General features: G+C 48.9%; 2 protein-coding genes across 7 annotated transcripts; one reads left to right on the top strand and one right to left on the bottom strand.

Moving 5' to 3' along the window:
• Window positions 1-240: 240 nt before the first annotated feature.
• On the top strand, window positions 241-24,130 carry mipol1 (mirror-image polydactyly 1). 6 transcript variants are annotated; one of them, XM_053844523.1, is made up of 14 exons: window positions 241-392; window positions 2,871-2,950; window positions 8,214-8,289; window positions 8,359-8,390; window positions 8,461-8,869; window positions 9,986-10,061; window positions 10,126-10,231; window positions 10,969-11,095; window positions 13,279-13,312; window positions 13,384-13,554; window positions 15,651-15,704; window positions 17,884-17,978; window positions 18,344-18,469; window positions 19,298-24,129. In XM_053844523.1, exons 2-14 carry the CDS (start codon window positions 2,941-2,943, stop codon window positions 19,362-19,364), a joined length of 1,383 nt encoding a protein of 460 aa, XP_053700498.1. In that variant the 5' UTR covers window positions 241-392; window positions 2,871-2,940; the 3' UTR covers window positions 19,365-24,129. The 6 variants fall into 6 exon arrangements, with proteins under 6 accessions (XP_053700498.1, XP_053700500.1, XP_053700499.1 ...); XM_053844525.1 differs by lacking the exon at window positions 2,871-2,950 and having other exon boundaries at window positions 326-392; XM_053844519.1 differs by lacking the exons at window positions 241-392; window positions 2,871-2,950 and adding an exon at window positions 4,102-7,659.
• On the bottom strand, window positions 21,632-25,013 carry foxa1 (forkhead box A1). The gene is made up of 2 exons (XM_053844534.1): window positions 24,948-25,013; window positions 21,632-23,917 (listed from the first exon to the last, which is right to left on the bottom strand). The coding sequence occupies exons 1-2, from the start codon at window positions 25,011-25,013 to the stop codon at window positions 22,841-22,843; spliced, it is 1,143 nt and encodes a 380-aa protein (XP_053700509.1). The 3' UTR covers window positions 21,632-22,840.

Below are 25,013 nucleotides of genomic sequence, written 5' to 3'. Positions count from 1 at the left end.
ACATCTTTTTTCTTCCAAGTTGATGGGCTAAATACTGTGAGAAGCTTGAATCAAAAATCATGATTTTAATATTGACTTGAGGTTTTCGCGCAGTTTGTGTCACGCTAACTGCAGTATAACTAGTACCTCAGGTGTTTATAAAATGGTACATGAGTGATGATACTGCCACTTTTATTGCAATGAAACAGAGGTGGACCTCCGGCGCGCTGGTGGCGCACTGTGACAGATGAACTACGGAAACACCGTAGAAGAAGAAGCGCATACCTCCGAAGGGGAGCTCCAATGTTTTCTTTCGCTCTGTTCGAAGGCACTTTTGTGAAGTGAATGTAACGTCTTAACGACCGTGTTCTGTGGATCTGAGCGGAACCGCGAGTCGTCGGGAGGCTTTGTTGGTGAGTTTACCGAGGCCCAGTGACGGCGTGGGTAGTTTTGGCTACTTTACCGAGGAGCTAACCGGCTAACAGGTTAACGCTGGGGAGAACAGGTGTCATTGAACTTTACCTGGCTCGCGAGAAAAGGTTACGTTTGTATCAACAACATTGATTGGCACAAACTGCCGCATTGACGCTCTCGGCCGAACAGTGGAGAGTGAGTTATTTTGTCACAAGACTGTGGCAGGTATGCGCGTGCACGCGCCTTGTCAGTTGAGAAGAATGGTGCGTGAGTGGAGTACTTTCAAGACAAAAAGGGTGTCGATATGTTGCATTCATGTGGGTCTGCATTATACCAGTGTTCAGTCGTGTCCCGGGGGAGAACACACTCGCACGGAGAGAAGTAAAACATCCTCAATTCCGTTCGCGAACGTGTACTGGAAGCAGAAGCCAAGGTTGGCCCTGGTGCTCCATCTAGTGGTGAAGCGGAGGACATGTCATTTCCGTCTGGTTTTGCGTCGCCGTTTCATCCGTTTGACGTGGAAATACATGCAGAGAAGAGACTCCAGAAGAGGACATCAAGGTCCCGCCTGCCACCCCTCCCTTAGGTCAGTAACTGACCCCCTGTCTCTCTCTCTCTCTCTGTCCCAGACTAACATGTTTATCATCCAGAGTTGCGCTTGGCAGTCAGTCAGACTTTACTGCCGGCGCCACTTGCCTGTGCTCACTTTGTACACCAAGGTAACTGACTGTTGTGTGCCATCAAGTCATCGCACAACACATCTGTGCTTTGTGTATCACTTGTGCTTGATTAACAGCATGTTATGCAACACTGATCACACATTTGTTTAGCGAGCATGGCACCCCTCATATTAATAGGCTTTTTAATCATGCCAGCCGTCTGTGATGTCATCATATTTGTGAAATGGACTTTAATCACAGTCATATATGGCAGCATCGTCGCATGAAGTAATGGAAGTTTTTTTTGTTTGTTTTTTTAGGATCCGTGTTCTCTCTGTGATGACGCTAAAGAGGTTTTGCAACCGTACAAACACAGAGTGAGTCATGTTTATCCTCACGTTATCCTTAATGTTTTAATCTTCACTTCACTGTCTCACGTTTGTCAGTTTGTCTTCACACAAGTGGACATCAGTCGTCCAGAGAATAGGGGCTGGTTTGACAAGTACAAGTGGGACATTCCCGTCTTCCACCTGAACGGGCGTTTCATCATGAAACATCGCGTGGACGTGGACCTGCTAGAGAAGCTGCTGCAGGAAGAGGAAAGCAAATCGCCTCAGTCATGATCACTGCTCCTGTAGCCGAGTCTTTAAATATGTCAATGAATAAATCCCTGTTGACATTTCAGTAGTGTCACTGTGTTCTCTTGCTCTGTGTTTGTGATCTCATGCCTTCATCTCCGTCAGGAGCTTTCTGGCCTCTTCGTGTCCAAATGCTGGTGCTGGTATTAGATTAGATTAGATATGGAAACCATGGCTGGTCTTGTCTGACAGTAATCTGGGGAAAGCACTATAGAGTTACCTTTGAAAGGTTTCGTGGTCATGACTGGCCTCCTTATTGTCGCCATCACAATGCTTGTTCAATACCTTTCCGGACATGGTCTTATTACGTGATAACTTTGTCTACTCTGCTGCAAGCCGTTTTCATATGGGGGGAAAAAACATCTATTTTGGGGACCATCTGGGTCCCTAATAATGAAAAGAAATGAATGGCACGCGACCTTCATGTGGTCATTTTAGTGGGCAGAGATATTGCATTACTTGAGATAATGTTCTGGAGTGGTGGGCTTCCTCTGCCATCTGAACTACTTCATCATGTTGTTTTTATCTACCCCTCACTCCTGATCATCCTCCTCCCTCACCTGACCGGACACCTGATATTGTCAGCTCATCCATATTTTACCCTCTCACACCTGAGTGTTTCACGTCAGCCAATCACGTGTCGTGCTGGTCTGCCTGACCTGGAAGTGCTGTAGTTTAGGCATGGTTGCCGTGGAGACGCTGGGTTGGATTCTCAGGGTAACGTTGAGTTGATGGCATCCAAGAGTAGAGCTGCAGATGTTGAGTTTGCTCTTCAGAGAGTCAGGAGAAAGATGTACAACTTGGAGCTGCAGCTCATTAACAAGTAAGACGTTTAGTGCCAAACCTGAACGATATTGTTTTGAAGATTTTCTATCATGAATGGTCTTATCTCTTCTTTGGCCATGGTCTCCTACTGTCAGACCTGAGTCGTGGCAAAAGGCTGCATGGAGCTGTGTTTATGTCTTTCCGAACTCTCTGTCTCCTGAATGTGAAGTTGTTCTACCAGCCACATTGTGATTATTATTGGTGCTAATGGAAGGGTAAATTCTGCGCACGAGCCCAACCGCCTGTAGACACTGTCCGTGTGATGTTCTTTGCTGACCTCCCACTCGACTCCGTGTTGATATGCAAGACTAATGTAGAGCAAGTTAATCTGATGTGAGCCTGTGTTTGTTTTCAGAGAAAGCAGTTTAGAGAATCTAGAGGAGCCATGGACGCCCAGCAAAGAGCTGAGAGACTCCCTAGTTGACATGTACACAGGTAATGGAAGACACCAGCAGCTCCATTCCACTTGGATCCAAACCATCCATCATAATTACACTCCAATAGCCCCGTAAACAGGAGCTGAGTTTCTCTGGCGTGAGAAAGCTTCTCTTTCTCCACCAGATGGCGATGTAGTGCTAAAAACGGTGACCCGCACGGCTCGTGCGGGTCACGTCGCAAGCACCGTCAAAAGTTTTAAGATGGCAATGATCGATTCATTTTCTCTAAATTAAAAAAAAAAAAAAGATCTATCAGGGAAAAAGTGACACAATATTTCAGAAAAAAACTGCAAAGAATGACATAAAAGAGACGTGATCAAAACCAAGGTCAAATAATCATCAAATAATTCAGAGGTTCTAATGATTACATTTTTGTGGAGTGAAATAAAAGGTATAATAAGAAATAATGTATGCTAAATTAGTTGAAAATATTTGCAAAAATTCTGAAGACTCCCAGTAATATGTTTTAAAAAGCAATATTATGAGGAAAACATGTACATAAAAATAATTTTAGCTCTGAAAATCCAAGACACATTTTGTTTGGATTAGATTTGTTCGGGAACCTGTTTCCACACTCTGAACCTGTGTTAAGTCCAGTGACTGAAGTGAGCTGCCTGCTGACTGTACGGTTCGGCAGTAACTGAACTTGTGGTCGGCTCCCATTGTACGGCTCGTAATCTGGTCATCAGCGGATCCAACATGGTCGGCTGTGTCCTCTGTAATCTGTTGTGTAAATCACTCTGGAGGATTTCAGTAAATTTGGAGTTTGACTTTCCTTTAATGAAGCTGGATGTTAACACAGAGGATCAAAATGGCTGGAGAGCTAAGTCAACATTTTCCCATAATCCTCTCTGTTTAGATCTCCTGTGTCATGGGGCTGTTATTGTTTATTTTAAAATGTCAATACATTATTTTAGCATCTGAAAAAAAATCTGACAGCCTGAGTGGATTTATCCTGTTAGCATATAGTTGCTGCTGATGGTTCCAGCATGTTTGTTGACATAGATATGTGTACATTTTGTTTTCATTTTTCAAGTCACTATGCAAGAGAACCCTTTAGTTGTCGTTTTTTAAATGATATCGTTTATTGATTTTGTTTTGGTTTCTTTTTATTCATTAAATGAATAAATAAATTGTTACATGCCAAATGTATTTATCAAAATATTTATATAGTATTTTTTAAATATCTGTGTGTCATCAGTACTCGGATAGCTCGTACAGTGGCTCGGTTACAGTTGATTTTGGATACTTGTGTCTTCATTTATTGTCAATTGGAATAATGGAGAAAAAAAAATTCACTAGTAGCATTTTGTATTTTTAAGTGTATAAGTTTAGAGAGGGGAGGCTTTGGAACGTAACTATCAGTCTCAGGAAGTAACTGGAGCACCCGGTGGGCATGAAGGAAACCGTACACATTACAGTTTTCTCCATTCATTATTAAATTCTGTCTCTTTGAGAATTATTCTAAGGTCAGAAGATATTACTCTTCCGAATGATCAACACATTTTCATTTCAAAGTGCTTGTGCTTGCATATATCAGAGGTCATGTTACCATCTGACTTCACTTGATCAATTCTGCCTCTTACAAACATCTCTAGTTATTTCTTTCTTTATTAAGTGGCTTTGTCTTGGTGTGTGCGACCTTGAATTATGGAAATTCCAAATATGTTTCCGCAGACATTTCGTGGCATAATGATGTTTTCTGTTGTTTCTGCAGCAAGTGGAAACAGTGAGTCTTGATTAAGCTGCCGAGATAATCCGTCATCTGTCATCAAGTCTCACTTGGATCGAAGACAAACCAGCAGCACCACACACTGGCACACAAACTGCCACAGACTAGCAGAGCCGCATTGTACGAGCTGGATGGTGCATCTTTACCTTTCTGACTCCAAAACGTCACGATGCACACACTTGAGTGTGTGTGTATGAGCGAGTGTGTATGAGCGAGTGTGTCACTCATAACAAACATGATTCTGACAGCAGGTCAAGTCCATCATGTTGCAGGGAGGACCAGCACCTCCTGCAGGCCACGTTAATAATATTCATTAGGCCGACAAAACAATGTTGATCAAAGCGTCTGTTGTGAACCAATAAGTCGTGCACTTTAAGCAGCTGCTGCACGCACGCACACGCACATTCCACCACACAGATATGAATAGGTTGTCCAAATAGAGTTAGTAGGCCACCCTGATCGACAACAGAAAGAGTGTGTGTGTGTGTGTGTGTGTGTGTGTGTGTGTGTTGGGGGGGAGGACCACCCACACTGCAGATTAAAGCCCGTTCACACGACTGTCTTCTCCCTCGCTCCTTCATTCACTCTCTTCCTTTGTCTCTGATATTTTAATCTAGTGTGTGTGTGGGTATGTGTGGGTGTGTGTGGGTGTCGTTCACACTTGGTCTCCAAAACAACAGTGATTATATAACGATCAGAAGTGCTTTTCCAACATACCATGATGTGTGGTGTCATGTAGCCGGCTGGAGCTGCCAGTGTCCTCTGGTCACTTGGTGCTCTTGTGGGCCACTTATGCTCAAGCGCAGTGTTTGTGATGTTGAAAAACGACTGTCTGGGCCACTGTAGTGTGGCTGCCGCCCCCGTGACCCCGTCTCTGATAAGCAGAGTGATAGATGGAACTGTCCATTAATGCAAAATAATACGTTTCAAATCACAGAACACTAATGTCAGGGTCCATATTCACACCATTCAGCACCGTCCCTTGTCATTTCTCCCAGATATTTTCAATTCTATGCACACCATGTTACCAGTCCCATGTCTGTCCCGAGTTATCGTCTCAAAATGTCGACATGTCTGCTATAGAACCCAGTCACACACGTACAGTGTGTCACGTCAGTGTTGCTAATGTCCCCTCATGGATCCTGCTTATGTGGCAGCAGCCTGCTCTGTTTGCTTTAGATGCTTGTTTGTGTTTACCATGAGCTGCGTTGAAGAAACAGACATGCAAACACCCTCTAAATCTTGTGTATAGAAATGGTTAAAATGTTTCATTTCAACGTTTGTTGTCTTTTTGCTGTGGCAAATTCAGATGTTATACATATGGGCTGCAGAAATCGACACCTGTACTATATGAGTGTTCAGTCTCCTCTGTCATCGCTGTATCTGAAGAGATGCTGGTTATTATTATGTTAGTCTGAGCCAAACTAAACTACACACCCCACTCACGCAAACAGCGAAGAAACCACATGATTCAGGAATCAATACAGGTTACTGTTGACGTGAGAGTCAGTCTCGTCCGCTGCGGTGACCCCTGAACCTGAGGTCACGTGAGGGGCAACCAATGTCAGTAGTTTCTAGTCTCATCATTCATAAAAACTCAGTTTTGATGTGGCTCAGAAAGATTGTTTGGACGCATGAGGGATGAGGACAGTGTAGGACCAAGAACGTTGGAGATGAAGAAAGAGGGAGACAACTAGTGAGCTTCATGATGGATGAGGACAGGATGAGGATAGTTGCTACCAGAGGATGGTCACCATAGGTCAGGGTGGAGGAGGCTGAAGAAGAACTTCACTGTGCAGTGTTAACTGCCTGAAACATTGACCTTTTCTCATTTGTGTCAGTTGTCACTCACAAACCTGATGGAAGATCCACGAACATCTCAACGTGCAGGATTAAGAGCTGAGCCAGAGTTCAAAGCTCTCCAGATCCTAGGCCACAATCAGAAGCAGAGATCAGTGTGATACCCAAGAATTTTATGACAATGGAATTAGCTCGCATAACATGTATTAAAATTTCTATCAAAGTTGATAGAAATGAATTAAAAGTAGCTTGTGGAGGCACAGTCGGCCACATTCTTACTTATCCACCATCTGTGCAAAGGATGGTGCCGAAACCTTAACAGAATCAGACTCTGACCTTGGAGATGGATTCAAAATGAGTCACATTGACCATGTCAATTCAGCAGAATGGGACTGCAGTGGATCATGCGATGTACGTCGCAGGATCTTGGAGTTTGAGTCGAATGCTGTCCTTCATTGTCATCCAGGTGAAGTGCCACCTGTGTTTTTAGGGGAATCTCAACTGTTGCTATAACGCTATAACTTGAGTGACGCTCCAGAAAACTGGCCTCCGTATTTACTGTGTGTGTGTGTGTGTTCTTTAAGTTGCTGCTCTTGGCTGCTTAATGTTGGTATCTAAATTCATGCGAGTGGCGATGGCAGCGGCGCGGCGGGGCGGATCAGAGCCGGATTGTGTTGGATTTGAGTTGAAGCTCATTTAATCAGGCCGACGCCGTCATTAATATTCATGGAGTCAGCTGGAACACGCCGCACACCAAACTTTCTGCTCTCCGTGCTGCACAAAATGTATTAAATACAGCTTAAAAAATTAATGGACTTGAGTTGATATTACATGAGCGGGGGGGTCCGCACCTCCCCTCCTCCCTCATTGGTTGACTTAGATTGGGCCCCTGATTGGCCTTTGCTTTTTCCCTTTTTTCTGCAGATTTTCCATCTTTGACGAGACTTCAAAGCGAGCGCAAAGCATGAACGGTCATTTAGGAGGATTTAGGCACATTATCACATCTGTAATTGTACATGAATAATGAGAAGCTCTGAGTCCACAAGAAGATCAGAGACACAAAAGTTTCAGTATTTCAAAGAAACGGGATTGTCCGACAGCTCCGCCGAAACCGGAGGCAGAACCCGACAGGACTAGAATCCAAATGAGCTCCAGAACAAACCTCCAGACCAGAAGTACGTCCTGATTGATGCTCGATTGATCCACGTGAAAGTGAAAAATATCTCCTTAATGTGTTTATAGAGAGTGAGAGTGAGGCGGACGAGTGAACCACATTGTGACAAGACACTAAAAAAAAAAAACTTGTTTGTTTGTTGTTGAGGGGACGTGGAGTTCCACTGTTCCCTTCATTCACACACTGGCATTCACTCCAACGCTCACACAGCGTTTATACAGCGACAGATAACGGCTCATCCAAACATACTTCAGGTTTCCATGCCCACCTATTGCTTCGTATCTATAATTGCCACGCTTCATTTCTGAAAACTCGGCACACACTTGACGCAGCGGTGTGTTTTGTTGACTCGGATAAATGGAGGAATGTCAAACGGGGAAGTGTGACTGTTTTAATTTCACCTGGGTCCCGGGCTGCGATTGGTCATCTGTAAAGTCTGGTTAAGACTCCCTAACAAGGGCGAGATAATCAAGTGTGTTTGTTCTGCTCATGAGCCGAGCCTGTTAGCGCGTGATGACGGGATTAACCACTCGTATTTGTGTTTGCGTGTTGCAGCCAACCCTCAAGTGAATGAGGAGCTCCGACGCCGTCTCCCCTCACCTGCCAGGCAAACGCTTCTCGACTTGAGCAGGTGAGTTGTGTCTCGGCGTGATGCAGCGTCCGTGTTGGTGCATGACTTCTATCTCGGTTTTGGCCCTAGGTCCAGTCCGGACCTGAGGAATAGTTCACTCGGTAATGTTCTCTATTGTGTCAGATCAGATTCAGAACAAGTCTTGATTTTTGCCTCCTGCTTTTCTCACAGCTTCTCAGCAGCATCTTGTATCTCCTGCCTCTCACAGGAGGTCTGCCTCACCCCTGCCCCGCTCTCAGTCCATCTCCCCTCTGCCTCCTCTTTCTCAGAGAAGGTCTGTCTCGCCTGTCTCACCCCTCTCCCTGAGGAGGTCCACCTCGCCTGTCTCACCGCTCTCCCTGAGGAGGTCTGCCTCTCCTGTCTCCCCACCTGCCTACAGACGGGCCGTGTCTCCTGTCTCTCCTCTGTCCCACAAAGCTTCCATCTCCCCCGTCTCACCGCTGCCTCGCAGGTTATTAACTCAGCTGAACTTTGCTTCGACTGGCAAGCCAGGAGACATGGACTCACCTGGGACACAGAGACACACTCATTCTCCTAATGCTGCTCAAGCTGGAGGCCAACAGGTCCTCACCGAAAATAGGTGAGAAGCATAGTAGCTGGACAGACAACTGTGCTGCGCCACACTGCTGTTGCCGAAATGCGCTCACACCCATTCACAGCATCACTGTTTACAAACTCTGAACAGGTGTGTTGCTGTATTTTAATTGATGTATTTAAGTGAGTAAGTGAAATTGCTATTGCAGGAGTGCTACATTCACTCACTTTGCTTTGAGGTTCCAGAGGTGTTGGCCAAACTCTACACCTGTGAGATGAACTGCTGCTCACTCACTGGAGCATTTCACCCAGCCAGATGTGTAGCGGTCAAATATTCAAATGCAGTTCATCGGGGCCTTGTGTTGTTGAAGCAAACGGCTCGGTGTCCGTCTGTTTGTTTACCTCCAACACCAGTCGCTGGCCGAGCAGCAGCAGCAGCAGCAACCTCACACTTGGCTGCTTGCTGTTCGTGCAGCGCTTTCATAATCAAAGGAAAGCTTAAAGGAAAGAAATGAGGCTTGTACATGTATATTCTTGAGTTTTGTGCTGTTTGACTTAGTCGGAAAAACGTTGTTGTATGATGAGTACTGCGGCCAGGAATGGCAGCAGGTGGCTCATTAAGCCGTAACCTTTCCCTAACTTTCTTCCAGCTTGTTTGCTTCCTTTGTCTTTTCTTGAATAGCTGTGAAGCGTCAGCGTGTGAGATGTGACCTATTAAATTTAGCCGTGATTTGATTTGACTCAGGAATAGAAAGAGGGTAAGAGCAATAGAGGCGGAAGGAGGCAGGTTGATTAGAAACAGCTGATAATATAAAGTCAGTCAATTACTGAAGACAGTGTCAGCCATATTTACCCGCCTTATTACGCTAAGAAGCAGCCTGACCTTTAAGGTGATATGAGAGAATTACAGTGAACATTACGCTCTGCTTATTAAAGCAGCAGCAGCAGCAGCAGCAGCAGCAGCTCCTCATAACTGCCTCCTTCTCATCACATGTGTGAGACACCTGAGCTGACGGCACACAGGTGCTTCAGTCTGCCAACACCTCTGTCTGCGGACAGGTCCAGAAACATCGCTGCCGTTCTTGTGAAAATAGCAATGAGTCAGATGCTCCGTTTCCAGGATGGTTGTCTGACCCTGTACTCTCCCTGACCCCTGCTTTAGCCTTACACAGGCGCCAGATAAGGACCTACCTCTCTTACTGAAGGAGCTGGACGCACTCAGAGACATCAACAAGAGAGTAAGACCTGCCTTTCCTTGGACATGCTGAACCGTTTTATCAATGTACACACTCGTCTATCAAGCTCCACGATCAACTGGTCCACAAGGAGGAGGAACTGCAGAGGAGGGAGGTGGAGGAGGAGCTAAGGGAGGCCAGAGAGTGGGAGGCACCTGGAGGTGAGAAACCAGGTGTGACAAATCTGTGCTTACACACTCGTGAAATGATGAAGAACCACTTAAATAATGTGTGTTAAACTGGAGTCCTGCAGACCCCTGAACTGAGGGTCTGATGTGGCGCGCATCACAATGACGTGGTGTCATAGAGTGGCATAGAGTGAAAGCCACTCACGCTCTCATAATGCACTGCAACAGTTGACGCTGTGGTCTTAACTCCACACTTAAATTCAAAGGTTGCTCCTGATTGACTGTAGTTTTTGTTTGTCTTACTTCAGAAGTATCACATTTTGATCACCATCGATCTTCTGGATTCATTTTTGATTTATTTTTTATTTTTACCTCCGCTTGCTAACTTGAGCTTTAGTGCTTTATTTAGATTTGAATCCCTCTCGCATCTCGGTGCATGCACTTGTATTCATATCAGGAACATATGTTGTTGTGGAACAGTGGTGGCTTCTTCCTTTCATTTCAACTAGACGCATTTATAGAGCTACCGGTCCTCGTAAGATGATTGGGCGGTCCAGATTTGGCCCGCAGGCCTTTAGTTTGACCCATGTCGGGGGTTTATGTTATTGTATGGGCTCTGACCAGGTATTGCCTGCTGCCTCTTTCCCTCCTTGTCTGCGTGTAACCTGTCTTCCCTTAATCACCTGTCCTACACTTCTGCAGTTGTTTTTACACTTGATTTCCCCAGACATGAAAACAAACATCCTCGCTCGTCTCCTCCTCATCTCTCCCTCTCTCCTCAGGGCTGCTCCAGGAGGTGCTGTCCTCTCAGAAGAAGAGAGACCAGGCTATGATGTCACGACTCCTGAGAGCCAACCAGGAGCGAGACGAGGCTTTGCTTCGGGTTCAACGGCTGCAGCAGGCTGCCAAGTAAACACGCTGTCACTCACAATAGCTTTCCTTATAGCAGTGGGACTTATTCAGTAGGTGGGTCCAGCACTTGAGCATCGCCCTACCAACTGGCTGAACTGACTTGAGTCTTTAATGGCTCCAAGATGATTGTGAGATATCAGCCGCTGGTACAGTTCTTCTGTGCTGAGTCCAGCACGTTTTCATGGTTGTTAGCTGAAGGAGGAGAAGAGAAGGAGAACCCTCCTCGTCTTCATTATTCTCCTCAAGTCCTCTTTAAAAGCTGTGAAACGCGCTCTTGTCCTCTTTCGCGAGCCAAGTAGACCAGGAAATCTAATTAGAGATTAGACCCCCCTCCCTGTGCCCCGATCACCTCCCTTTTCTCCCCCATAACCTCCCCCGCCTCCCCCCTAGGATGAGGGGTAATTGATATTGGAGGCCGCAGTCCTTTTTATGAGGACCAAATATGGAAGAACATGTCCCATCTGTCAGGAGTGTGTGCGTGCGTGTCTCTCTCTGTGTGTGTGTGTTTTCCTAATTGAGGAAGCGTCTTGTAATTCCGTCGGAAATGCCTGTTTGTTTGTGTGTGTGGGGTTTAGACACGTATTTATCTTTCTTATTTGATATTCGTAATTCTTCACAAACAACTGTCGGCTCTCAGATTCGTCGTCAATCAATGCACATGTCGGCATTCGTGTCATCGGCATCCTGCGCTGACTGTTTTTTGGCTGACCGTCATTTAGGTCGACCGTTAAACTGTTAATTGTGGACTGACTTTGTCCACGTAATGCGGCGGAAGTGTTTTAGCACAGGTGTATGTGGAGCCCCGCCGTCCTGGTCTGTAAGCAGGGTGTTAGAGGAGCTTTATTGGAGGCGGCTGCTCTTTCATTACCTGCTGCTCCCTGCAGAGAGCCGCCGCCTCTGCCGCCTTATTACACTTTATTACAGCAAAACAGCAGCAGCCAAAATGAAAGAAGCTCCCTGGAGGAGTCGCAGCGCTTCAGCTTGCCGCCTCCATGTCCAGCTTCAGACCTGCGGCCGCAAACAAATGCCGCTCGCTGCCATGGACGATTCCAAGACAATTATGTTACTGTGAAGGAGAGTTGCAGGTGGACCAGACGACCCAATGACACTGGAGTGATAATATATCATCACTTCCAGCTGTCATTAACACAGGAGGACGGTGAAGTTGAGCTGAAGTGGATGTCTCTGTGTGGGAGACCAGGGAAGGTGGCAATATCACAGAACTTTTTTTTTTTTTTTTAGAAAATGTTTTTGGGTAATTAAGGTTGTCAGAAGACAGATACACTGTTATTACTGGTGTATGACCCTGGGTCAAGAACTACGTTGGCCTTGTCACTGAAAAGAATCAGAATCAGAAAAAGAAACTATGGTCTCCTAAAATGAAAGTTGAACGGCCATATGACAAGTCAACATGCCTTCACCTCTTTCATTCATCTGCCGAGAATTTCCTCTTGGCCATAACCAAATTAAGGCGACCAGCGAGTCGTAATTCTGTCCTGGCATAGCCTTGGTGGCGGGGGGTCGGAGGGGTTCTGGGTGAAGGCGGGATGACATCAGCTCTTCTTGAATCTGTGGTGATTGACATATGAGGTTAAGGAGCAGTCCCCATGGACCAAGATGTCTGAAGAGGACAGAGTGGTCTGTCGTGAGTGAGAGGTGCAGGTGTGAGCTGGAGGGAAGAGGAATGAAGCTGACGACCACCATGTGAGGTCAGTCATCCAGAGAAGAAGGGATGCGAGGAGGGCCAAACAGTTGGAGATGACTGAGCAAATCAAGTTGAAGAATGAGCGCAAATCATATAAATACACAAATATGATGAATACAGTTACACATGGTTAAGAATTGAAATAGGAAGCCATTTAAATGTTATGGTTGAACTCTCACAACAACAAATTTTGGATCAGGTAACTACACATTTGACACGATAAAGTCATCTTCCTGATATGAGGAGGTTAAAACAGATGTTCAGATGTCAATGAACTCAAATCACAGATGGACTTTTAAAGGTGCGGCTCCATGCGTTTGGAAGGCCAACTTTTATGACCCTGACTGGGGAACACTGTAGTTTACTGAGAATAGCTGGAGGTCATTTCTGCTCAGTGCGTTTGGGCCTCTTGCCTTTTACTGCTGCCCCCGCGACCCAACTTGGTGATCTGACCTGGTGATCTGTCTATCTTCAGGGTGGCTCCCGGCTCTCTAGGAGACCCTCACATGGTAAACCTCTGCTGCCGGATGATTTGAGATGCTCTTCCCAGTATTGTTCTCATCCTCAGTTTTGCCTGCAGGAAGTGGAGGAGCTGCTGCAGCGGGTCTGTGAAGCCGAGACTGCAGAGGACGTTCAACAGTTTGGTGCAGTTTTGCTTCAAAACCTGCAGTTGGCACGGCAACGGCGGCGGGAAATCACCGCGCAGGAAATGAAGGCTGTGATGGAGGAGAGAGACGGGTCTGTTATGAAGGTGAGACAGCCGTTCAGCCAGCAGACCTACACGCGCTCATGTTTTCCTCACCTGCCAAGTCACGTCAAGTCACGTGTCCACCATCACATCACATCACATCACATCCCATCCACTGACTGGCAGCCTGAGTTTGAACCCTGCAGCTTAGCGCGGTTACGGCGGCTCCTCCAGCCCCAACATCAAATATTTGCTGTTTGAATGTGAACATGAATATTTTGAACGTTGTGAAAACCGGCGTGTGGAGACAAATATTGACTGGAGCTGACTCGACAACACAAGGTGACGTTTACTGAACACAAGTGTTTGCACAGCATGTCTGTGTATGTGTCAGGTGTCCCTCACGTCTAAGGGAAGCCTTGGCACTTGCTCAGTGTGTTTCTGCCGACATCAGCAGCGCATGTGCCTCGACTGGGAAACGCTGTCCTGTTCTTTGCCTTCTTTGGATCACGAGGCATGATGTCAGCTGAGGTCTGCAGGACCCAACACATGGCCCAGTTGATTCTTTGGACCGGATCCGTTTCTCTCTACATTATTCCAAGTGTGTGTTATACTTTGATGAGGTAACAGGAGCTTGTACTGTTGTTACTGGAGGAAATATTTGGAGGGCGTGCTTCAGTATACTTGGAGGCCTAGGTTAATGAAGTTTGAATCACGATCCTAGCTGTCACACTTGAACTGCACTCAGCGTCTGCGACATGTGCATTGCTCACATTTTTACACCCACACAATGTGTCGAGGGCCCTGGCAAATCTCTGCACTGCTGATCTGTCTGGCCCTGCAGTTCACTAAAGTTTCACCTGAAACAAACAGAGACCTGTCAATCATCATCATCATCATCATGTGTGACCCGCCCCCAGTCTGACACCTGAGTGGCAGGTGCAAATATGCTGCCAGAACATGAGTAGAAATCCTGGTTCGGAGAGAAGTGAACCCCCCTGCACGGCTGTGGCTACACTTGTACTGGCAGTATTCTCTCCTGTATTCTGCCATTGCCTCCTGTAATAGCATTTTTACTTCATGAGTTCATGGTAAATCCCACAGTCTTGGGAAATTTCATTTTATTTTTTAAAATAATTATCATTTATTCAGATTTATACTTGCGTCGCACATTTCCGCGGGATCGTGCCGCTTTATCCTGAGAACTGTAGGTGTTTGTGAACAGGTGCTTCAAGGAATATGACAGTAGTTCCATACGTTTTGACCTTTGAACTGAAATGATTTAGATCCATCATTTTGGAGTGAACCCTCGAAAGTAGCGAAGCAATATTCTGTGCATGTCGGCTTGTGGGACCATATAAATATATGTATGTACATATATTTATGTATAATGTGAGCACTGTCTCCAGTCATAACCCCAGCCCCTGAAAAAAAAAAGTCACTATTAGTTCAAATGTCTCCTCCTCATTCAGCACAGACATCACGGATCGGTGGCAACTGCAGTTCAATTTGAGGAAGAAGTTTTTTTCAGGCCCGTTGGCTCGTGCTGAAACGGCTTCTCTTCGTCTGTACGTCTTGCGTTTCTCCTCTGCACCCTCCCTCCATTAACCCCACACTAACCCCTCCACTATCACCAAGTGTACCTCAACTAACACCTGCCAATATCGCCCATGCAACATCTTTTAACACCCCGCCCCTCCACCGTAACACCTTAATCCCGCCCCAGCGCTGAAATGTGTTTCAAACGCATCTGTAATCCCCACAGGAGAAGAAGAAGAGAGAGCACACTCCACACTGGAGGATTCTTCTCCTCCCCCCTGCAGCTCCACGATCCCTCTCTCCCTCTACTCATCTCCCCGGGATTATCTGCCACTGCTGCCGAGACTTCTGGGAAATATTAGAAAACGGGGCGAACGGAGACTTCAGCCAGTTTCCCTCTCTTCCCCACCTGTCTTATTGACATCAGCCCCTGTTATTGAGCTAAAAGCGGGTCACTTTGCTTATTGCGGCGCAGTGAGGATCACTCCATCTTCCCAGTCTCACTCCTGGCTGCAGCGGGGTGTGAGGCCTGGAGGAGTGAGTTCTGCTTGTCGTGCTGTTGACAGGAACGTGACTTGTGTCCACTAACTTCTCTGATCAGAAGAGTTTTCTGTCCACAGTGCAAGCGACTAGAACAAGAGCGGATGCAAGAGAAGGAGAGCATGTTGAGCAAGGTACACACTCACGTTTGTCTTTCTGTCCCAGTGAGGACCCTCATTGACAGCGCCTTCCACAGCCGCTCACTGTACCTGGAACCCAATTACAATCACCTCATTATTGTGACGTTTTAACCCTGCAGACCTTATGAGGACCGGCTGAAATGTCCCGAGTCTTGTCAAAGAGTGGTCCTCACAAGCACACACCACCTGTACTCTGTGTCCTGTTTTGACTGTGGACTCACACGCATCCTGTAACTGTGTTTACAAAGTCACATGGGTCTATTAAAGGAGCCCCTCTGTGATGGTCCTCCTTTTGTTAGCAGATGTTGACAGTGTTGGCAAGAAGAAACATCAGCTTTACACATGGTGAGGTGTGGAACGATCGTCATCTGTGTCTCTTCAGTCGTTCAAACATGGGCCCCTATGATACGTTAGCCACCAGAAGATTCATATGCTTGGTGACACCAAGCAACTAAGCTCTCCACTCTGGAAGTATGAAAATCAGCCCCTGATGAGTGTAAACATGAGTTCACAGTATTTAAGTGTCATGGAGGTGAAGAAACAAAGTATGTATATAACAATGAAAACGGTGGTTGAAAGTCAAAACAATTATTTGGAGAAAAATGACACCATCTTATGGTGAGAAATAATGCAAAGATCTTCATAAAGGAGAGGCTTTTGGGGGTGCAGTATAAAATGATCACCTAAGATGCAGCTCTGAGAGAAGAGATGCCTTTTTTCATTGGTACTAAATATAAAGTTAACTTTCCTCACTGTGGGAAGAGTAAAGGCAGTTGTTTATCAAATAGAATGAAAGCCAGTGTTGAAATACGATGGAACAAAGTAGCACAAAACTACATGAGACAAAACGTTCATTGCCAGATGACAAAAGATCCTTTCATGTTAGAAGCTGAGATGAGCATTCCTACTTTAGTTTTGTGTTTGCACGTGGCTGAAGTGATGGACGCGGTCAGACTGTGAGTCAGGAGGAAGGGTGCACACAGGCAGAAGGCCTCAGGTCGCTGAAGACCTGTTGAAGGGCTGAACCCGCTCCCGTCGTCCTTTGTCTCCCAACAATGTGGCCCAGTCAGTCCTCAGTCTCCGTCTGTTTTCTTCCTCAGAATGATATTAAATTTGTTATTAATGTAGCTCCTCTGGCTTTTTTCCTCCTTCTGAAGAGTGTTAATTAGGCTGGAGGGCTCCGGGGGGATTAGAGCCTGGAGAGGGTTTTAATTTCCGACGGGAAAAGGAGCAGCTGCTCTTCAGTCAAGTCAGAGAGCACAGACCTGGTCTCAAGTCAGGCGCTGGCAGCAGTTTTCCTCTGTGCGGCTTCAGAAGAGACCCGGAGCTTTCAGCCTTGTTGGGCTAGTGTAGAGGTCAGAGGTCAGACGCCGTAAAGCCCGGAGACAATAAAGGTTGTGGGGACCTGCTGGGACGTCTTCAGGATCCTCACGAGTCGGAGGTCAAGTTGGTGCAGGTCTGTTATTGATCTGGAGGCCCCAGCATTTGGATGAAAGATCCCACCTCAGTGGCACTTACATGGGGTTCAGAGGACATGTGCTGTGTCATGATGTGAAGAGGGCGACAGACCATGATGTTTGCTGATGACATAGTGACCTCAGCAATGAAGCGGAGAAGAGGCAGAACAGGAAGCGAAGGTGACTGAGAGGTCGGTCGTCCAGAGGTGAAGAGTGGAGTGGTGGAGTGCAGGCAGGGTGAAACGGTCTGAGAATAGAGCTCGTATAAAACCCACGTGGCTGGTGTGTTCCTGACCTGAGGTGACGCCTTGTGTGTGTGACCGGCTCTAGAGAGGAACATGGACCTCAGCACATGCTGGGGAGACCCCTCCTCCTCCTCCTCCTCCTCCGGTCGACCTTCAGTTCTGGTGTTAAAGGTCGCAACGGGTCTCATTTGGAAAGTGATGGTGATTAATAAGCAGACGACTCGTTTGAAGCCAGTCCTGCGGCCCGGCTGGAGAAGACACATATTGACTCTCCAGGCTTCCGTCAGCGTTTGAAGTCGCACTTTAAACTAGCGGACGCGGAGATGGTCATTAGCATAATGGGGGGGTGGAGGGGCTCCACCTGGCTCAGGCTGCTGATGTGACAGGAGACAGGATAGCGGGGCGACATGCCGAGTTTGACCTCTGACCTCGTGGCAGGGTTTCTAACGCTTGTGTGTTTGACTGGATCAGGACGAGCTGCTGAGGCTTCAGGAAGAACGGGATGCAGCTCTGGACCAGAGGAGGCAGCTGGAGGTGGAGCTGCAGTCGCTGCGGGAAGGTCAAAGGTCAGATTGGTATCACAACGTCCACATCTGAAGGTCATTGATCATTGATGTCGGCCACTCTGGTCGTTGCTCAAGTGCACTGCAGCCAAGTCAGGAAGTCAGAAGGTTCAGGCCGAAGTGCCTGGACCAGCTAGTGAGTCAGAATCTGGAGTGCTGTGCTCCTGGCCTCATGTTCACCTCACTCATGCCAAGGAGCTGGAGGGAAGTGGTCAGTCGTGAAATATGACCAAATGGAAGGGGAGGTCTGGCGCCCCCTAGTGAAACTGAGCCAGCACGCGACGCCTGCTGATGACCTCTGACCTAGCAGGGATCTTGTGTGCAATGATTTTGTAAAAGTTTTGACCTTTGTCTGTGTCCGGCTGCAGCAGTGCGACCGCTTCCCACCCGACCACTGTCCAGCTGCAGCAACTGTCCACAGAGAAGCAGTCGCTGGAGGCGGAGGTTCAGCGCTGCCAGGAGGCGGAGCAAGAGGCAGCGGAAAGAGTGCGCAGGTATCTGTTCCCAAAGTTCTCAAACCGCTGTGCCGCCAGACGCGGGTGTGGGGTCAGAGGTCAAAAGAGGTGTCTCGGCCGCGAGGAGGCGGGAGAGATCTGCCGCCGCCGCCGATTCATATTCAGTCGCTGTCGCCACCGCCGAGTTTATCAGGAGGAATTAATCCGTCAGACTGTGAGTGGCGCAGGACGACGGCCGGATGCTGAATAACCTGACTTCTTCTGCGGCTGCATCTCATCTCATCAGCCTGAAGATGAAGGGATGAGTTGGCTGATGAAAACAGCTTAAGTCTTCCGTCTGCGTCTGCCGCCGTCCTCCTGGGCTCAAACCCGCGGCTTTCCCCTCTAATTTGGCTGCCGGCAGGAGGGCGGCCGCTCTGAAGAGCCTCCCAAGTTCCTGAATCGTGGAAAGAGGAATATTTGCTCTCTGGGGGGGAGGGAGGGAGGGGCGTCCAGATCCGCTGCTTATTAGAAAAGAGAAGTTTAATTTGCTTGGAGGGAGACTCGGAGTGGTGAAGTCACTCGGGGTCAGATTCCCAGTCCAACTTCCCCTTCAGCAACTCCTCGTCTCAGGTGATGGTCCGCTGCTCACCTGCAGCCCTGACCAGCCGTCATCCTCCTCCTCCTCACCCTCCTCCCCCTCCCCTTCGGCAAGTGTCTTGACTCACACACCCAGGCAGAAGAGTGTGTTCACCTGAGGCTCGCCTCTGGCCTGGAGGTGCCGGCCTCTGGCTCAAACTCGCGCCCGCCACTCCACCCGCGATCGAGCTGGGGTCCTCGCGTGAAGCCGCTTTGGCTGCTGACTGGGCTGTGACTTGTCTCCTGCAGGTTGGAGCGTCTGGTGGAAGTGTTGAGGAAGAAAGTGGGGACAGGAAGTCTGCGCGCCGTCATCTGAGCGGCCGCCATCTTCTGCTCTTCGTCTGGGTCACTGCTTCCTGTTGGCAGCACAGCTCACTGGTGGGATGGCTGCGGGTGTGTGGGACTTGACTTCATGGTGACGCCCTCCAGTCTTGGTTCTAATGACGACGACTGGTTCGCCACTGGAGCCGGCGACCTCTGGCCCAGGCTGCGACCCTGGTGGACCCAGCGTTGGAGCGTTGTGTTTTTGGTGAAGGAGAACTTCCTGGGCGGAGTCTGGCTGCCGCCGCTGCTGCTGCCTGTAGTTGAGCATCCGTCTGCCGTGTTGCTTCAGGGTGAGGGTTCTTCAGCTCTGCTGAGGAGCTTCAGCCAGTGCTGTGTGCCTCCAGACCTCAGTGTAGCTGGACTCGTCGCTGCCGCTCACCTGATGCTCGTCTTCGTTCTGGCACACGCAGCCGCTCCATGGCCTGGAGGTGGATGCAAACACTCCAGTCCCCTCCCCCTGGCCCTGTCGCCACGGTAACGCTGGACCACTTGTGGTCAACTTGGGTGTCCTGCTTTTAATCCTGCGGCTGTTAATCTCCTTGTTCCTGAAGAAAGACTCAGTTTGTTGGATCTGCCACTTCTGCTGCCACCTGGGCCTGGCTGGGGGCTCGTGCACGTGGGGCGCTGCTCTCTGACTGGCCGTGTTCCAGTGACCTCCTCAGGTGGAGGGACAGGTGAGCCCACCTACTGACCAATCAGAGTCCAGCTTGCTCATGGCTGCAGGTCCCTGACTGAGGAGCAGGGAACTCTGGGAGCTGTAGTCTGCGGTGTCACACCTGTCCCTCGCCCCCCCCACCTCACCCTTCCTCCTCCTCCTCCCTCCATCTTTGTGTGGCTGCTCTTTTCGTCTGCGGCTTCATCTTATGAGGATAATGAATTCAATCCCCATCAAAGGGCCCGAGTGCCGGGGGCCCCGTCCTCGTCTCGCTGCGGGACAAAGAGTGAAGGAGGGAAGAAAGGGACCCGGCTCAGCCGCTTTGTGCTCCACATTTTGCTCCATAAGGTTGGAGGCTCAGAAAAGAGGCCGGAGGTCCGGGGAGCGCTGGAGGTCCAGGGCCTCCGGCCGGCCAGCAGCATATGGTGTGTGTTAGAGCGGCCTGGGTGGCAGACGTGAGCCGCGCCGCAGCCCTCGCCGCTTTCATCCTGCGCCGCGTCCCTTTCTTTGACGTCTTCATCTGGGCTCCTTCGTCGTCGTCGTCGTCATTATCATCTTGGGCTTTGTCCTTCGTTTAATCTCCTTCCTCATCGTCATTGCTTCACTGCTGTCCACATGATGAGGAGAATCACCCGATAAACCACGTGTTCATCATGACCAAGTGTCAATATGACGCTTTTACTATTTTTATTGCCCTTTCCGATGATCAGCTTCACTAAATGGATTTTGTTTTCCTTTTTAAAACAAATCCATAAATCACACTTTTTCATTCCTTCAGAGTCAATGTTCTCACTGGAATATATCTGTGTGTGCGCGCGCGTGAGAGAGGGTGTGTGCGCGCGCGTGTGTTCAACACCGACACCTCCGTTAGTTATTTATGATCCCTCAACTTAGAATTAATAAAATGCTGACGATAACAACGTCGTGTCGTGTTTTTCAATATGCCGTTTAAAGAAGTTTCACAAATGTTACTTGTAATTTCCCCGTCCCGGTGGAAACACTCGCGAGATCCTTAACTCTTTCCACATGACGTCACTCCGAACTTCACTGAGTCCTTTCTTTCATATTTATTTGCCTGAAGTGTTTGGTGTGAACGTTACATGTGGTTTAAATGTTGTGTCGGAACATGTGACGAACAGTCGGACTTTCTGCTCTTGTCACAAATAAATACACTATTTAAAAAAAAAAATTCCTCAATTACATTTGGAAGCGGGTTTTAATAAATGACGTTTAATAAATGCGGTCGTTCAATAAAAGCAGGGATTTTGGGGAGTGATCCGCGTAATGGCAGATAATTACCGGAACTGCCGACTGGGTTTAATAACGAGTTGGAACTAATGGATTTCCTGTGCAGTGCGTCAGCTAAGGCCGATTTTACGGTGGTGTTTCTGGTTCGGGCCGCCGCCGCGGCGGAGGATCATTGGCGACAATTCGCAGCTCAGTGACCCAACTGGACTCGGGATCAGAGCGAGTGTGTCGGACGTGTTCCGGTTCAGCGAGTGGCCCACCAAGAGACTCCGGATCAGCGGCGGCGCTTTGAGGCGCTGCAGGCCGCGCGGGACCCGAACCTCGGCGGAACCGTCGGAACCCCACACTTAAAAATGTTTTCGATAATATTATTCAGTCTGTAAATAAGAAGTCTATTATTCCTCACCAGGCCATCGCCATTATTATTATTATTCACGGGGAAAACTGAAAGGTCGTATTTGCTGAATTGTTGCGGCGATTTTGCTCCGTGATCCGCAGCTGACGGCTTCACGTGCAGTTCATTATGAGTTCACTTTATTTGGAAAATAAATACGCTTTAAAATTAATTGTTTAAAACAGCGGTATTTTTCTAGAAATCGAAGATCGATCGAAGGTCTGTGTTGCATAACGACAAATGCAGTGGTGAATTTCTCGGCATAATTGAAGACGAACACGCGCGTGAGACCGTTTCCACTGAGGCCGTGCGTGTTTTTGTGCGTGAGTGGTGAAGCTCGAGCACGTGAAGTCCGTCAGCTTGTCATCAGCAGGATAGTCAGACCAGCAGCAGCGAACCTTTCCGCACTCTTTTATTTGAAAACAGAATAAACAGAATAAATTAAAACATGCAGGAAACAAACACAGCAGAGACGCTTCCGGTCGGCCGCAGTCATGCAGACGGGAGGGACGGTCGTCACGTGATTCCGCTCCGACATGCAGAGGCCTCGCACACGCGCTCGCACACAGACACGCGCACCGGCTTCCGAGGATGATGATGATGATGATGATGATGATGAGGATGATGATGATGATGATGATGATGATGATGATGATGGCGGCGGCCGCCGCCGCCGACGACCATCCCTTATTACTTGATTTATTAGGGTCGCGCGTGCGCTCGTCGTGCTCAAAAGTTCGGAGTAAAAACGCGGCAGAAACTCTTGACTTCTTGTCTCTGCATTGAGACCTTTGACGAGGGGGGTTGGAGGTCGTGACCCGAGGTCGGCAATAAAGCGGCGAGGTCGTGGGAGAACGCGCCATATTTGGAGTCACAGTCCAGGTGAAGGTCGTGCGCGAGTGAAAGCCTCGGTTCGTCTACTGTTCCCGCCACCGACACCGCGGTCGCTTCCGTCTGATCTAGTGATGGCGCTTCTGCGCGACCCGGCTCTCTTGACCTCAGCGCGTTCACGTGTTCATCGTCGCGATTTGTTTATCGTTTGTCAAATGTAGTTGGGAAGCTCCTGCCGGCGTGAGGGTTTGTACCTGCTGTGACCTCTGCGCGACCTTTGACCCGGCGTGCTGCGTGTGAATGAGTGAATGCAGTCCATGCAGGCAGCAGGCTCCGGCAGCTAGGAGGGGTTGAGCAGCGGCCTGGGGTAGACCCCTTGGTAGTAGGAGGTCTCCAGGTGCTCCATGGTCCGGGCCCCCAGCGCCGGGGCCCCGGCCGCGCCGTAGGAGGAGTACTGCAGCGCCTCGTAGGCCTTCAGCTCCAGCTTGTGCTGCTGCTCCGAGGAGGACATCAGGTTGTTGATGGAGAAGGGGTGGTTGAAGGAGTAGTGGGGGTCCTTCAGCTGCAGCTGGGCCTCCTGGGACATGGGGTGCGCGGGCAGCACCAGGGAGGACAGCAGGTGGGAGCCGGCCACCTTGAGCTCCAGGCCCGAGGGCGAGTCCGGCCGCGGCTTGGCCGAGTCCCCGGGGGGAGAGGAGCCGCCCGCCTCCTTGCGGCCCTCCAGCTTCCCGCCGCACAGCTTCTTCTCGCACTTGAACCTCTTCTGGCGCCGCAGGTAGCAGCCGTTCTCGAACATGTTGCCCGAGTCCGGGTGCAGGGTCCAGTAGGAGCCCTTGCCCGGCTTGTCTGGCGAGCGGGAGACCTTGACGAAGCAGTCGTTGAAGGAGAGCGAGTGGCGGATGGAGTTCTGCCAGCGCTGCTGGTTCTGCCGGTAGTAAGGGAAGAGGTCCATGATCCACTGGTAGATCTCGCTCAGCGTCAGCATCTTGCTGGGCGCCTGCTGGATGGCCATGGTGATGAGCGAGATGTAGGAGTACGGCGGCTTGGCGTGAGGGTAGCTCCGCCGGAAGCCCTTGCTGTCCCGGCCGCGGCTCAGCCCGCCGCCACCGCCGCCGCCGCCGTAGCAGCCCATGTTGGGACTGATGGTGGGGCTCATGCTGCAGTAGGGGTTCAGGCCCACGGAGCTCTGCTGTGAGGACATGCCGGACGGGCTGAGGGCCCCGCCCATGGGGCCCGACATGGTCACCGGGGCCGAGCCGCCCATCCCGGCCACCGGGGCGGGGCTCAGGCCGCTGCCGCCGTAGGACATGTTGAAGGAGCCGGAGGAGGCGGCGGCGGCGCCGCCGGGCAGGTAGCCGGACATGGAGCCCATCCCCAGGCCGGAGCCCATCCCTGCTCCTGTCATGGGCGAGTAGACCTGCAAGAGAGCCCATCACAAACATACATCACAAACCTGTGCACAGTCAAGATCAAGCTCTCACGTCCCTGACGCTGGCAGGCTGACCTCTGACCTCACTCGACTCACGCTGACCGTCACACGGGAGATTTGTGGCTCCAGTTCATATAAGATTTTCATTGAAATAAATGACTCTCAAATCATATTTAATCTGTTCAATAATTCTATTGGATTTATTCCACCGTTTTTAAACACAGGCTTTGAATAATCTAGACTTCAACATATATATATATATATATATATATATATATATATATATAGTTAATATGTTACTACTAACGGACTCGTTGCTATGTCTGTCAATAAAACGAATATTTTGAATATTGACACTGTTAAAATGGAATTTTATGGGTCTCTGATTTTGTGATACAAAATTCCGATTCCAAAATATTATTTATCAAATTACCAGCGTCTCTTTCATTTATATGTATTAATATTTAATTTTGACGGACATAACATTCGCTTTTCATTGCCGGGATAAATATTCTTTATAGGAAAAATACGGACGTCAGTGCACGAGGATTTTTACATCTACATTTTTATCTCTAAATTTGAGACACAAACGGAGGGTCGTTTTTTTTTTTTTTTTGCAACAATTCAAATAGAGAATGTTCGGCCCCGGCTCGTAAATCGCCCGTAAAAGTAGAGTTTTAACGCAACAAGATCGACTCCGTTGTTGGAACAAATTCCGTCCGCCTCGGTGAAAGCTCGCGTGCCACCGCAGCCTCAGTGCACTCGGTCACAGAGTAGAGACGTGCGCGGCATCGCTGTCTGGAGCTAGAAACCGTCAGTGATTCGCGTTTATACCGAGCTCCGGTGCTGCGCGACAGAAGACTTCAAACAGCCTGATGTTTGCCGGTGTTTCATGCCAATAAACAGCTCCCGTGAAAAGGTTCGACGCGATTTACAGTTCAAGTGGTGAAGAAAACTTTTCCGTCCGTCGACTATCGCGACTCGGCTGCGCTCGGTAACATTCGGCGGAGTGACCGACCTCCTCGCTGTAGTATCCGCTCCAGTCCGGAGCCTCGTGTCCCTCCATCTTCACCGCCCCCAGCAT

Source organism: Synchiropus splendidus, chromosome 16 (genome assembly GCF_027744825.2).
Source record: "Synchiropus splendidus isolate RoL2022-P1 chromosome 16, RoL_Sspl_1.0, whole genome shotgun sequence".
Taxonomy (NCBI): Eukaryota; Metazoa; Chordata; class Actinopteri; order Syngnathiformes; family Callionymidae; genus Synchiropus; species Synchiropus splendidus.
The sequence above is the reverse complement of the archived record's forward strand: the minus strand, read 5'-3'. Positions and strand labels throughout refer to the sequence as shown.